This window comes from Mesoplodon mirus (assembly GCF_964341445.2).
Source record: "Mesoplodon mirus genome assembly, chromosome: 3".
Taxonomy (NCBI): Eukaryota; Metazoa; Chordata; class Mammalia; order Artiodactyla; family Ziphiidae; genus Mesoplodon; species Mesoplodon mirus.
The window spans coordinates 88116077-88132893 of NC_138978.1; the positions used below are offsets into that span (position 1 = coordinate 88116077).

General features: G+C 35.3%; 1 protein-coding gene across 8 annotated transcripts in view; it reads right to left on the bottom strand.

Annotated features, from left to right (window-relative positions):
* EVI5 (ecotropic viral integration site 5) overlaps positions 1-16817 on the bottom strand; it is a 236174-nt gene that overhangs the window by 65201 nt on the left and 154156 nt on the right. For all 8 annotated transcript variants that reach the window (XM_082613396.1, XM_082613395.1, XM_082613394.1 and 5 more), the window contains 2 exons: positions 9485-9631; positions 260-355 (listed from right to left, as the gene is read on the bottom strand). In XM_082613396.1, coding sequence (XP_082469522.1) covers positions 260-355; positions 9485-9631 — 243 coding nt within the window. The remainder of the gene's footprint in view (positions 1-259; positions 356-9484; positions 9632-16817) is intronic.

Here is a 16817-nt window from a genome sequence, read left to right on the forward strand (position 1 = left end):
TGCAAGGTGAAGAGTTCTGGAAATTGCTGCACAACAATGAGAATGCACTTAATGTCACAGACTGTATACATTAAAATTGTAAATTTTACCGCAATACGTGTATTTTTACCACAATAGAAAAAAATGGACTTGGAAATGAGTAGTGTTGAAAATAGAAGCACAGTCATTAGGATGAAGACATAAGTCACTATTCAGGTGCAGAGGGAAGGGGAAATAACTGCATTATTTTTACATGTACTTTATTATTTTCATGTATTACCTGGATTTCAAGCTCAGCAATGTGCTGTTGTAGTTCAGCCACAGCAGCTATGCTATCTGCTTCCCGAAGTCTCACAGCCATCACTTCTTCCTTGTTCTAGGGTGGTAAACAAAACAAACCAAAAATAAATCATATAATAAACCAAACCATTAATAAAACATAAACACTTGTAACATGCCTCAAATTTAGAAAGTGACAAATAAACCCATGATTAAATGAGAGAAAAAATGCCATTATATCCTGAACTTGGTATAAAATGAAGAATAAATGTATAGAATAGCATTCCATCTTTAAAACCACACACACACACACATATATATATATTGCTCAAACTTTTAAATTAAAAGTTAATTTAATTAAAACGATTAAAATTACTGGTGACTGTGAAAGCTGTTAATTTTTTAACCAAAAACAATTATTGAGAACTTTCAAACATGTAACTAGGACAACAGATTAACAGGGAATATAAACACTAAGAGTATGACAGCTAGATAATATTTTTAAAATTACATTTTTTCTGAGGCCATGAAAGTTAATGAGTATTTACATTATACTACATTTTTTCTGAGGCAATGAACTTTAATGAGTATTTACATTACACTACAAAGCAGAGTAATAGAATTTAGATTATATCGTAATTCTAATCTTCCTAGGAAAAGCATAATATCAATTCTACCACTTCAAAATTTCACAAACGAAAAGCTCTAAAATTGTATTCTACAATATCCATGCTAAATAATAATGATCCAGAAGTAACAAAATATGAAGACAGAGGAAAATGGGGTATACAAAAATATTTTGCTCCTTCATTAACTTCAGTTGAAATTTAGCAATCACTTAGTATCAAAAATGTGCATCATGGTGACCACAGGAGAAATTTAGCACCTGACAGTAATATAATACCAAAAATTAAAAAAATACTAAATTTAGTAAAAATATAATAACTAAACTTTTAAATTAAAAAAATATATATTTTTTGCCACGGAGCAACTAAGCTCGTGCACCACAACTACTGAGCCTGCACTCCAGAGCCTGCACACCACAACCACTGAGCCCTCATGCCACAACTACTGAAGCCTGCACGCCTAGAGCCCGTGCTCCACAAAAGAAGCCACTTCAATGAGAAGCCCGCGCACCGCAACAAAGAGTAGCCCCCGCTCGCTGCAACTAGAGAAAGCCTGCACGCAGCAACAAAGACCCAATGCAGCCAAAAATAAATAAATTTAAAATATATATATCTTCAGACAAGTGTACACAATTATATGTACATCAAAACACTATTTACAATGGTAAAAAGTTGTAAATGACCCTACTGTGTAACAATAAAGAAATAGTTCACTCAAAAAATATATATATATATGTTTTAATCTTAGATATGATACTGGTACTTCACTTCAAGCAAATACTGCTTTAAATATTTTGCCATTTTGTACATGGCCAGAAAGTGTAGTCTCTGTACCCAGTGCTGTGCTGGAAAGTGCTTAACAACCAGCTCTCAAGCAAGTGTGTGTACGTGTGTGTGTGTACACATGTGTTTGTATGTACATTTATTATATATTTTAATATAGACTGAAATAGAAGATGTCTAATATACAACACACAGTTAATAAGATATATAATGCTATTATAAATTCTATGTAGTCAATATACTCTCAGAAAATGCTTTAACTAATTTTTGCCAAACTATTGTATCCATAGGTCATCTACCACTGAAAATGAGGAAAAAGTGAAGTATGGATATGAATGTTGGTTAATTTTTGTTCAAGTTATCTATTCTGATAATAGAATTACTATCATTCTGATAACAGTAATCAAACACTGAAAAATTATTTCCTCGATATTTTTGTGCTATTCATAATGTAAAGACTAAAGATACAACACATTTTTAAGCTTTAATCTGCATTAACAGTCTAGAACAGGAGTCAAAAACTTTTCCTTAAAGGGCCAGATAGTAAATAATTTTAGACTTGTGGGTCATACAGTCTATCACAACTACTCTATCTGCCACTGGAGTGTGAAAGTGGCCATATACAATATATAAATGAATGGGAAAGGTTGCATTCCAATAAAACTTTATTTACAAAAATAGGCAGCCAGACAGATTTGGGATATGGTCTATAGTTCGCCAACTTCTGGTCTTGATAATCCACAAAACAATAAATCGAGCCCTGATTTGTAGTTTGCCAATTTATGTGGTGTAAATACTCCCATCATGGCTCCTTTCAAGTCGGCATAACATTAGTGAACATTAATGAATATAACATGAGTAGCACACATTGGTATTTCCACTAAACAGATACAAATAGGTATAAATAATCTCAAAAGCACAGATAATAGTAAAATGTAAAAATAATTAGGAAATGATGACATTTGAGTATTTACTACCATAATTTGTCTAATCATGTTGACTAATTTAATTTTTAATATGGCTGTTTAACAAATGTGCCACAAAATTCCTGAAAATTTATTGGGTTCATTCAGGTTTTTCCATAACATCTTGTAACAACTGGTTCTTGCAAGCCTTTACTAGCCAGCTCCAGCACACGTCTGTGTCTATGTTTAATTAAGTTCAAATCTCTTTCTGTCACCCTCTAAACACTTTAATGGTACTCCACAGATCTTGAGATAACAGGTTCTTTTACTGGTGTCCAATATTCTATACTATTTGGCTCCCTATTTACTGCTCTAGCTTCACATCTCACCAGTATTCCTCACCACACACTTCCCTCCAACTAGAATGAACTTCCTCAGTTCAAGCAAAAAACCTATTGTTCCTTTTCACTTTTGCTCTTCACATGTGCTATTCCCTTTGTCTAGTGAACTCTGTTGCCTTTCCTTGACTACTTCCTACATATCCTTCAGGTCTCAGCTTAATCATTCCTTAGTTAGCTTTGCTTGAACCATGACCTTAACACTAAACGCCCATTATAGTATTCTATATACCTCCTCAATCATAGCACTACTCATACTGCATTGTAATGGTGTTTGTCTATATCCTTTGCTAAGAGAAAGCCCCATGAGGACAGTGATCTCTCTCCAACAGCCAGCACTACCTTTCAACCATGTGAGTGGGACACCTAAAAAACCTCATCCTTTAGCTTTAGTGAAGGCTTTAGATGACTGTAGCCTCATGAGACTCTCAATCAGAACCACTTGATTAAGCTGCTCCTGAATTTCTGATCCACAGAAACCCTGCGATATTAGTGGTTACTGCTATTTTAAGCCACTAAGTTTTAGAGGTAATTTGTTAAATAGCAATAGATAACTAATACACTTATACTCTACAAATTTTAACACTGTATAAAAATATTATATCCATCAAGTAAAAAAACAAAAATTTGGGCATCAGTTTTCTCCCAATCTTCCCCCTCTCCAATCCAATCACCAAGTCTCTACAAAAATACTGAACTGATCTACTCTGCTTTAGTACCACTGCCAACACCTGAGCCCAGGCTAGCAACTCTGTCTTTTATTCAATACTATTACCTGATGATCTCATATCAAATCCCTCTCCAACCCCGCCTCAAATCCATCTCCACACACAGTGGCACTTGTGTTCTTTAAAAAATAATTACAGGGCTTTCCTGGTGACGCAGTGGTTGAGAATCTGCCTGCCAATGCAGGGACACGGGTTTGGGCCCTGGTCTGGGAAGATCCCACATGCTGCGGAGCAACTAAGCCCATGAGCCACAACTACTGAGCCTGCGCGTCTGGAGCTTGTGCTCTGCGACAGTGAGAGGCCCGCGCACCGTGATGAAGAGTGGCCCCTGCTCGCCACAACTAGAGAAAGCCCTCGCACAGAAACGAAGACCCAGCACAGCCAAAAATAAAATAAATAAGTAAATAAAAATTTAAAAAGCTAAAAAAAAAAAATTACATTTATCGCTACAAGCATTATCCCCTAATAAACGCTAAAATTAGTTGCTGAGGGACTTCCCTGGTGGCGCAGTGGTTAAGAATGAAACTGCCAATGCCAGGGACACAGTTTAGATCCCTGATCCGGGAAGATCCCACATGTCACGGAGCAACTAAGCCCATGTGCCACAACTACTGAACCCGTGTACCACAACTACTGAAGCCCACGTGCCTAGAGCCCATGCTCCACAATGAGAAGCCACCGCAATGAGAAGCCCGTGCACTGCAACGAAGAGTAGCCCCTGCTCGCCATAACTACAGAAAGCCCTCGTGCAGCAACGAAGACCCAATGCAGCCATAAATGAATGAATGAATGAATGAAACGAAATGAAATAGAATTAGTTGCTGAAACCTTAAGGATATTTGCATAAATTCAAAATAGTTCCTCCAAATACTTATTAATTATTGTCCTACTCTGGTGGTCTTAACACATGCCCACAAGTTCTTTGATACTCTTTCCTTCAGGAGTCGTGGCTCAATGCCCTTTCCCCCACTCAGACCATTGTCTAGGCTCAGTAACTTGTTTGTAAGGACAGAATATGAGGGGGGAAAAGCTTTGTAGTAGAGAAAGCTGGCAGATAACCAACTTAATCAAATGACCAAAGTTAACAGCACTAGATGTAAGACATATCAAAACAGTATGTCCCTGATATGATGCACTGAGAAAGACACTTCACCTCTGTATACTTTCCTAAAATACATAACCTTGGTCAAAGGATGAGAAAACATATGACAATCCCAAACTGAAAGATTTCTACAAAATACCTCACAAGTATTCTTCAATAGTCAAAGTAACGAGAGATAAGAAAACACTGAGAAACTGTTGCAGATCAAAGAAGAATGAGACACGATGGGGAAATCTGAATAAAGTCTGTAATTTAGTAATAACATTATACCAATGTGCATTTCTTAGTACTGATAAATGCATCATGGTTATGTAATATGTTAAAATTAGGAGGGGCTGATTAAAGGGTATATGGGAACTCTGTACTATCTTTGCCACTTCACTGTAAACATAAAATTACTTCAAAATTAAAAGTAAAAAAACTGAAGCAAATATAGCAAATCAAAAAATATATCATGTTTCTTTCCTGCTTAAGACCTTTTAGTGGCCTCCCACAGCATTTAAGAGTAAAACTCAAACTTGTTACCATGGCCTATAAAAATCTACATAGTAAGAAGTGGAGTCCTAGCTTACCTCCCTGACTTTATCTCATTCAGCTCTGCATTATACATGAGACTCAGCAACCAAGTTCTTTCCTGCTTTTGGGTCTTGAACTCTGACCCTTTTCATGCAAAGATCTTCCTCCCACTCTTCATATGGCTGCTTCTTTCTTATTCTTCAGGTCCCAGCTCTGCTACCATCTCCTGGCATTCAATCTTAATTACCACTTCCCCTAACCTCTCACTCTACAGTACATCATTACTAATGATCTTTCCTATTTTTTACTTATTGTCTCACTAAACATTATGCCCACTTTCTCCATTACAGTATCCCCAATGCCTACAAGAAAAACCGACAAATAGAAGACACCCAAATATTTGACATATATGTAAGTACTGATAGATGCCATCATTCTTTAAAGTCTCATAATCTCACCTCTTCCTATCCCTATTTGAAAATCACTGTCTTAGAACATATAAATTACATCTATTTAAAATGAAAAGATGTGGTTACACAATTTGCAAGTAACATGATGAAGAAACTGGTACTATCATGCCCTGCAGGTCAAAGTACAAAATGGTACAACCCTAAGCGGGGTAATTTGACAAAATCTATGAAAGTACAATTGACCAAACAATCAAATTTAAAGCAATTTATCCTACAGGAATGTGTAGATATACTTCTATACATCTGAAATTATGTATGTACAAAGTTATTCACTATACACTGCTTGTAGTAGCAAAACACTGGGAACAACCCATGTGCCCATCAATAAGGACCTAGTTAAGTATACTATAGTATATGCATGCAATGGAAAACAATGTACCTTAGAAACTAATGAGGAGATTCTTTAAGCACTGATAATTGAAAGCTCTACAAAAACATACCACCAAGGGCTTCCCTGGTGGTGCAGTGGTTGAGAGTCTGCCTGCCGATGCAGGGGACACGGGTTTGTGCCCCGGTCCGGGAGGATTCCACATGGTGTGGAGTGGCTAGGCCCGTGAGCCATGGCCGCTGAGCCTGCGTGTCCAGAGCCTGTGCTCCGCAATGGCAGAGGCCACAACAGTGAGAGGCCCGCGTTTACGCCAAAAAAAAAAAAAAAAAAAAAAAAAAAAAAAAACCCACCAAAAAAAAGCAAAAAGTAGAATATATTACTGTCTGCTAACTTTCACATAAGAAAGTGAGGAGAAGAAGTATACACTTTTAATTGTATAAAAATGTATATTTCTAAAAGTATACACTTTTAATTGTTAGTATCTGCCTAAAAGAAACTCTAAAAGAACTTATCAGAAAATAATAAAAGCAGTTACCTGAGAAAAAAATAAAAGGGTATGTGGTAGGGTCAGGAAGAGACTAAAAGGGGAATGCTTTCATTTATATTTTAGTTTAAAAATATCAAAGCATTATGAAAAATGTGTAAGTATTAAGCTACTAAAATTTATATGAGGGACTTCCCTGGTGGTCCAGTGGCTAAGACTCAGTGCTCCCAATGCAGGGGGACCAGGTTCGAACCCTGGTCAGGGAACTAGATCCCACATGCTGCAACCAAAGAGCCCGCATGCCGCAGCGAAGATCCTGCATGCGGCAACGAAGACCCCATGTGCCGCAACAAAGACCCGACGCAGCCAAATAAATAAATATTTAAAAAATAAATAAGCAAGTAAAATGTACATGAAATATAAGCAATAGGTTTAATTTCCTTTTTTCTTCCTATGATTATTCCATATATGCACAATATTATAATCATAGTATAATACTTTGCTGAGCTTTCCTCACTTAACATTATTTATTACACAATTTTATGTTGTATATGAATAGAGAATATAAAATCTTTCTATAATCTTCAAATTTAGATTTATGTAGGACTCCTACAATCTTATTACTGAAATCCTGAGGGCCAGGTGTGTTACGGAATTTCAGATTTTTTAGACCTTCTAAGAGTAGTAAGGTGCATAAACCAAACGTTTGTACTCTCCAGTGGGATCTGAGGCAGCATCCATAATGAAAGAGTATGCTCAATGCTTAACACAATGAAGCAGTGAAGTATAAATACCCACACCAAATGGGATAAATAAAAATTATAAATGGCTGTAAATTAATTCAAATCTGGTTTTGCTTCCAAATGGATTTGTGTGAAATTTATGAAAATGTTTAGGTTTCAGTGTTCTGGATTTTCGTATTAGGAGTCTTAGACTTGTACTGTTTCATCTTTAAGTGGAAACATTCAAATTCAGTTATAGAGGGAAAATAACACTAATATTAAAAACAGTATCCTGACATACTTTACATCAATGAAAATAACATGAGCTTTAATAATTACTTACCAGCAAATCATAAGCTATAATCATATAAAACTAAATGAAAATGAATCAGATTTATATAACTGAAGGACTAGTTCACTTGAAAAAGTTAGGTTTGTTGCTGAATTGTTCCAACATGACAAAGTAAAATACATACACTTAACCAGAAAGTACTAGATGCTAGGGTGACAACACTGATCATTCTTGAAATCTGCAAAAGGCATTAAAAAGATTGAATAAATCAATATACACCTTAAAACATGGGGGAGATCTCAGAGTCAGTATCTGTAACATACTTTACAAAGGTATTAATGAAAAGTTAAAATTAAATAAAATCTCATATCGGTTCTGAAAATTCTGAATCTGAGCCCATTACTTAGATAAATTCAAAGAAAACAATTATTTTCATCAGCAAACTCCCTCCCCAAATATTTATTTCCAAAGAATACTTTACTTTGATTAAAAGGTGCTAAGGCATTTGAGGAGCAATATTAAATCCAGTAACAGTGTTAACAACATGTTTAAAGGAAAACTTATACCAATAATAAAAAAGACTAAATTTAATTCTTTATTAAAAGTAAGTCAGCACAGACACTATAGCACCAAAAAACTCAAACAGATATTAGTATGATAAAGCAAACTGATGTAACCTCATGTCACATCATTTTATTTTTAAATTAGTCTAGGGAATTCCCTGGCAGTCCAGTGGTTAGGACTTGGCGCTTTCACTGCTGTGGCCCAGGTTCAATCCCTGGTCCAGGAACTAAGATCCCACAAGCTGCATGATGAGGCCAAAAATAAAAGCCTAGTCACATCCTTCAAGAGGGACTACTCTTATGTCAGTACAAACTTCAGTACTGCCTACAGATTTCTGTCAGTGTAAATTGTAAGAGCCATGCATATTTATTAGGATGTAATTTCATCTCTGGATTTCAGTGACACTGATAAACCACTCAAGCTTCACTCTTGGTTTTTAATGACACCAGAACAAGTTGATGGAATTACAGCTTTATATGTGCCATTGAAAGTCTTATTTCTTATCATAGAATAATAAGGCTGGAATCTTTAAAGGGCATCATTCCTACTACCTCACCATGGAAAGATGGATGTCTAGTTTATTTTTAAAATCCCATTACTTGCCCTCAGTAATCCATTCTAATGTTCACACCACAGTCTTCTCTTTAGTTACTTCACACACACACACACACACACACACACACACACACAGTCCCTCTCCTTCCACCCCATTTCCCAACCTCCCCTTCTGTCTCACCATTACTATATTGTAAATTTATTAAAGGAAAAAACATACTTGCATTCAAAAACTTTTCCATGTTTTACAAATCTAAACACTTCACAAAAAATTTAAAAACTGATTAAAATAGCAATGTGAAATGTACACAATTTTCCCAACCCACTGGTACACACACACTTCTTTTGCTCTCTAGCCAGAAAACATATATCAATATTGACAGCCTGCCAATAAGGTACCAATAAAAGCAGAGTTGCCCCAACCCTTCTAAATTACCTATCTTTTTGGTTAAGACACTAAAAGCTTCGGTTTTAAAGGCTATGGGTAAAAAGAGATACCAATCTTCAACCACTTGGTTAACTTAATTTCCTGCACTGGCATTTAACCAAGTGGTTGAAAATGAAGTTTCCTGCCTGAAATCCACCCAGAGCAAGATGAGCTAACCTGGCCTGAAAGCAACTGCCAAAGTAACTTCAGGAAAAGTAGGAAATAAGACTAGCTTTTTTTTGGTTTTATGATAATGTACTCAATGATGAGACAAAAACAAAAAAATATTATTATATTGACAAAAACTTGCTAAATGATATATTTACCTTGCATTCAATCTCTGCTTGTTTGCGCTTTGCTTCACTTAATTGGGTAAGTAGTCCTTTGTTCTGTGCAGAAAGATACTGCACCTTCTCCTGTAGATGGATCACCTCTTGTTCTGCTCTTCGAAGATGATTACTATTGATCTGGTTCTAATAATTAAAAATATAAATACTCAGAGTATAGATAAAAGGCCTGAAAAAACTTATAAATTTCTACCTACGCATATTATGCCTCAACAATATTCTTAAAATTATTATTAGTTATAGACCTATTTTATTCAACAAATAGTTAAATGCATAAAAAAATTATAAAACTGCTTTAAGAATCAAATAATCCAAAAGGATGCATAAGGTTCATATTAGAAATTCTCATTAGAGGTCCATTTACCATTTATACAATAAATATCTATAAACTATAAGGATGCTTACATAGAACTTATAGGTATTTAATTTCTGAAATAGGCAATTTGGTATAAAATAGATGTGATACGATGAACTTAACTCCCTTTTCCAGTTCCCAAAAGAAAGCACAGACTAATCAAAAGGTATCATCACCACTTACTGGACTGTAAACTTTTTGATGTCACAAAATGTATCACATGAACTTCTATATTCCTAAAATGTACATAGCACAGTCTGTTTTTATGGAGGATGGACTGGTTTTGAATTCTGGCTTGCTATTTGGCAAGTAAGCAAACTAGTTAATATCTAGTTTCTATTTCCTTATTTGAAAAATGTACATAAAAATACGATCTATTTCTCACTTGGTTGTCTTTAGAATTAAATGAGATAATACATGTTAACAGAGCTTAATATATAGTAAGAACTCAATACATGCTAGCTGCTTAGTGTATTATAACTATAGGACATGATAAAAAAAATAGATCTTTTGTTTATTTATTTATTTTTATTGAAGTATATAGTTGATTTACAATGTAGTTTTAGTTTAGTAGTTTAGTTTCTGGTGTACAGCAGAGTGATTCAGTTTTTTATATATGTATTCTTTTTCATATTCTTTTCCATTATGGTTTATTACAGGATATTGAATATAGTTCCCTGTGCTGTACAATAGGATCTTGTTATAGATCTTGAATTTACTGACATGAGGTAGTTTCCACATTCAGGCTTGACCCAGCTTGAATCCTCTCAACGCTAAATTATTCTATTAGAGGCCTGAAAGAAACAGTATGGATTTTCATAACCAAAGACAGGCAAAATTAGGCTCTTCATTTAATCGTTCTTCAACCTTGGTCAAGTTAACTAATGCCATCAAATTATAGTACACTGACAGAACCGTAGATAGTACTGCTTGTCTTTTAAGGCTGTGTTTTGAGAATTATGTGAGAAAAGTTTATGGAAGGAGTTCTCACCTAATGCCTGAAATTTAAGACATTTAATAAATACTCAGTTGTTACTATTATTAAACCTATTCTATCTCACTCTATGAAGATGATCCTGCCTCCAGTTTTAACTTTAAAATCTGGATCATTCAATAGATTTAAGCTCTAAAACTTTCTACCACTTCCAGGTTTCTTCATCTTCACTACTCATCTTCCTGACTCACAGAAGAAATGCCTCCTTCCTAAGACCATCCTCTATGTCACCCCCTTCTTTCTCACTTTCAATCAATGAACACTGTCTGTCTACAAAATTAAGAGTGAATGTCTTAGTACTGTATTCAAAATGTTCCACAACCTCTTTTTACTGTCTTACCTCCTACCATTAAGACAAATACTTCAGAGGGACACAACTTCAACATAAGCTGCAAAGAATTCCCCCAGACAAAACTCCTCCCTACACCCCTGAATACCATTCCATGATCCAAAATTACAAAACAAAACACTTACACATAAACAAAATCCAAGAATTGACTATGAGTGAGAAATGGTAGACAAAAAAATAAATAGCAAGAATAGATTTTTAAGAACTCTAGATAGTAAAATAATCACATAAGGGCTTTATACAAAATAGTTTATGTTTAAAATTATTAGACATAGACATAAAAAGAGGAAGCAAAAACACAAAGAACAGGTCACTGTCAAAAAAACATTCAGCAAATTTGAAAAATAACCAAATATAATTTTTAAAATTAACAGACACTGCTGTTAAAAATTCAATTATGTTGAGACACAGAAAAGAGAATAAGGGGATATAAAATACACCTATTAGGTGTTTCAGGATAAAATATACCTAACAGGTGTTGCAGAAAAAAAAGTGAGACACGATGGCCTAAGGAGATGGTAATAGTTGGGAATCTTTTACAACAACAACAACTACATATGAATCTACAGCTCAGGAAGCACAACTAGTCCCAAACAGGATAAATATCAACGTAAATAAAGCCTCATCAAAATACATTATAACAAAACTTACAAAATGCTAAAGAAAAGAAGAGGCAAATCAAGGGGAAAACTGAGTATCTGTGAAGGTGGAAAGTGAAATATCCAGCAGACATCTCAACAGGAAAAATTGGTAGTGCTTAAAAAAAAAATTCATCCTATGAAAGTATACTCAGCTAACAACATACAAGAGTGAGAGAAAAGTACATTTATTTTAAGAAAGTGAGAGAGTTTACAACTCATGATCGAAACTGGAAAGAAACTGTTTGATAAAAGTAAGAAGAGAGCAAAAAATTGGCATGCAAGTAGACAAATCCACAGGAGTACTGACTCCATAAAACAATAATAATGCCTAGGAATTTGGAGATATAAAAAATGTACAATAATCGTAAGATGTAAGAAGAACACATGGAGTTATTCTAAGGCCCTTATATAGTTTGGAAGAATGACAGAGATAATTAATAACTTTAGACTTTGTTCAGTCAGGCAAGCATTTCCTTCCTTTTTTTTTTTTCCTTCAGGTAATAAACACTAATAGAAAAGAAAAGGAATTATAAAAGTCAAACTAATAGAAGGAGAAAGAAAAAAACTAAATCCAATAAAAAGCAAGAAAGGAAGAAAACACATAGAAAGAAACAGAATACAAAATAAAATAATTTCAAATACATCATAATAAAGACTTTTGATTTCTGATTGGGGGTGTAGAGAATCAGAAAGAACATTGCTTCCACCTTTTCAATTAAAAAAAAAAAAGCCAGCCAAACTCTAAGTTCACAACTAATGTTGAATCCAGAGAGGTTAGGTCACAGGACAACCAACTAGCTCAAAATCTAAGAGACAGGACAGATGCTGCTAGAAGCTGTTAAGAATAATTCAGCTAGAATAAACATTGAATTGGTGGAGCTCAAGTGTGGGCTGGCTAGAGAGCGTGGAGCCCGTGGGGAGAATAGACTGCATAAACTCATACACTTTTCCCTCATGGACCCCAACAGGTACACACAAAAAAGATTGGTGAGAGTCCTGAGAAAGAGATCTCCATGGTACAGGCCGCAGGGAGGGGGAAAGCAGCTGATATGTGAGGGGCACAAATCCTTGCTTATCTCCTCCACAGAACAAAAGGTTTAATCTGCTTGGAGCAGGACAACAAATATTGTTGTCTCTGGGGCACGGGGAAAACCAGTGCATCTGGGGAACGGGGAAAACCAGTGCATCTGGGGAGGGGGCAGGACTATAGCTTGGGGGTAGGACAGTAGCACTAATGAGACCAAACACCCCAGATCCAGGGACATGATGCAGCCTAAGACTGAGGCTTTATCAGAACAACAGGGCAGAAGTGTTCTCTGACCCTCCAACTTCCTGTAACAAGTAACAGTGGAATACTGCTGGGGACTGACCCCCTGAAGTACTGTACAAAGGGAAGACCTAAAGATATTAAGAAAACCCTTTGGCAAACCAGCCCCTGATCTAAAAATAAGATATTGCTAGAGGAATTTGAAGCCCGTGGTGCAATGAGGGTAACCACAGAAACAACAAACCTCAAACCAGCCCAACTCCTGACTATATTAACTCAAATCCCCCACATTAAAGACCTAGTAGAAGGAAAGATGTACCCATTTCCAGGCAAGAAACTATTTACCTTAGTCTACTGTTCTACACAAGATACACATCTAGTTTTCAACAAAAAATTACACAGCATAGGAAAAGGTAAAAAACAAAACACTTCCAAGAAATAAAGCAATCAAAAGAACCAGCCTCATATATGACACAGATATTGAAATTATCTGACAGGGAATTTAAAATAAGGGCTCTATGGGAAAGGTGAAAAATATGCAACATCAGATAGGTAATATCAGCAAAGAAATGAAAACTATAAGAATTAAACAGAAATACTAGAAGTAAAAAACACAGTTAACAGGTGTAAAGAATGCCTTCAACGGCTCATCAGACAACTCACAAATTGGAGGAAAGAATCAGTGAACTTAGTGATAAATCAAGAGAAATATGTCAGTCAATAGAAACTGAAATACAAAGAGAAAAAATAATGGGAGGGAAAAGAATAGAGCATCCAAGAGTTGCTGGACAACATCAAACAACCTAACATAAGTGTAAATGGAATCCCTGAAGAAGAGAGTGTGGGAGAAGAAATATGTGATGAAATAATGACCCAGAAATTTCCAAATTTCATGGCAGTCACAAATTCACAGGTCCCAGAAGCTCAAGAAAAAAACAAAGCAAAAATCACATCAAGTCAAATCATATTTCCCTAGGAAACTGCCCATTTCATCTAAATACTCAAATTTCAAATGTATCACTTAAACTTGTTCAGAGTATGTTTTTAAAAAATATTTTCACTGGATCTATATTTATGTCCCTTTTTCTCATTCCTAATAGTGTTTATTTGTGCCTTCTTTCTTTTCTTAAAAAGTCTTGAAGAAGTTTACCACATCTTACAGCACCAGACTCAAAAAGAAACAGAAAACCTGAAAAGATCTATAACCCTTCAACAACTAGGATCAATAATTATTACACCCACAAAACAAAACAAAAAGGCAAGACTGTTTAAAGGAGTGAATTCCAGGGACTTCCCTGGTGGTCCAGTGATCTCCGTACTTCCACTGCAGGGGGCACGGGTTCAATCCCTGGTCGAGAAACTAAGATCCCACATACCGCCTGCCCCCCCCAAAAAGGAATGAATTCCAGCAAATATTCAAGTAATGGGTAATTTCAATCTTACATAAAACTTCTGAGAACAGAAAAAGTTAAATACAACCCAACTCATTCACCCAGCTTACCTTGGTGCCAAAACCAGATAAAAGGCTCCCTCAAAAGGAAAATTATAGCACAATCTAATTTAGGTACAAAAAAATCTAAATTATGAAAAACCTGATTCCTGCAATGGGAATATGTTGTATATGTCTCTGTCTGCATTCCATATTACAAACTTGTTCTTTAGCATTTTGATAACTGTACCTCAATATAACTGGTTTTCTTTGGGATCCTATGTATTTTATGCATTAAAAAACATTATTTTGAGATGGGGTCCATAGGTTTCAGACTGCCAAAGGGGTTCATGGCGCACAAAAAAGATAAGAACCCCTGTGCTAAAGAAACTCTTAGAGATATACACAAGAAAACATGCAAGAATGCTCAGAGCAGCCCTGTTTGTAATAGCAAAAATCGGTACGAAAAGGAAAGTGGCTCCATAAACCAAGGTATACTTATCAGGTGGCCTTTTCTAAAAGTCATTAAAATGAAAGAACTGGAGCTACATGTATCAACAAGGACCTATCTCTTAATCTGGATGCTGGATACATGGGTGTTTGATGTAATATTCTTTAGATGACTAATACAGCATTAACATCACACGACACTATCTGTATTTATTTTCCTCACTTTGCAATGAGAAAATTTCATGGATCATCACCAGTACATGCACTGACATTTAGGAGCCATGCTCATTAGTCAGGCACAGTACAAAATACAAATTCCTTAGGAAGCCTTTCTCCAAACCACCAAGTTGCAATTAACTGTCCTGTCCTATTCTCCATAGCAATTTCTATCTAACTCTCTACTTACAAATTTCTGAATTATATATTGCTTCCAGTTTTACTGAGATATAATTAACATATAGCACTGTATAAGTCTAAGGTGTACAGCATAATAACTTGACTTACATATATTGCAAAATGATTACCACAGTAAATTTAGTTAACCTTGATTATCTCACATAGTGAATTATATTAAATAGTTTGTGCATGCCTGATTTCTCAATTGTAAGATTTTTTTTTTCTTTAAGTGTAAGATCTTTGATGGCTGCATACTGCTTTGTAGTCACAAGTTCCCAAAACCACATTTGCTGAGTTTGATCCATTTACCTACAGTCACTCTGAAATAAATCCTGAATACTGGCTTAAAAGTTGTGTTTGCATCTTTAATATCTATACTGAGATAAAATCTGATTATAAAAATAAAACTTACCATCACAAAGCTGGATTTCTACTTTTCATAATCTTACTGTTATTTTTAATTACAATGAACAATACAAGAAAATAACTTTGAACAATGTAAAACAAGATACGTTTAATCTAAAGGATTTACATATCCACATTACCATGTTCAAGTTGGGATAATCATTTCCATGTTCAAGTTGGGATAATCATTTTTTAAAATATCTTCCATGTATTTTTAATTTTTTTATTGAGGCACAGTTGACATATTAGTTACAGGTATACAATGCAGTGACATATAAATGCCATATGGTATGGCATTTATATACATTGCAAATTGATCACCACAGTAAGTCTGATAACATCACTGTCCAAAGTTATTGCAATATTATTGACAATATTCCCTATGCTGTATACTATATCCCCATGACAACTATTTTATAATTGGAAGTTTGTACCTTTTAATCCCCTTTATCTATTTCTCCCAACCCCAATCCTTCTCCCCTCTGATGAACATCAGTTCGTTCCCCTCTCGCTCTCTCTCTGAGTCTGTTTGGGATAATCACTTTGCAGTAAGTATACAGAATGATATATGAGTTAACTATGCCCCCTACTGACTGAATAAGTATTTTGAAAACTGAATAACATTACAGAGAATAAAGAATATAGTCCACATAGATGTACCACATAAAAACCAAATGTACCAAAGGTACTTTTATAATGTAAATGGGTTACATAAAAAGGACTTTGCAGATCTTAAGTCAAGCATATTTGAGATAAGATTTATTAGAGAAAAGGGGACTTGAGAAGAAAGAAGTGTAATTTCGGAATTGACTGCTCAGAGTCACCACATTACACAACTTTAGGAAGCATCATTCACATTATATTCTACATCAGTGGTTCTCAACCAGGGGCAATTCTGCCCCGCAGGGGACATTTGACAATGTGTGGAGATGCTTTCGGCCGTCACAATGTGCCAGGGGCGTGGTGCTACTGAGTAGAGAGTAGAGGGATATGGTAGTAGGTAGAGAGGCCAAGGATGCTGCTAAA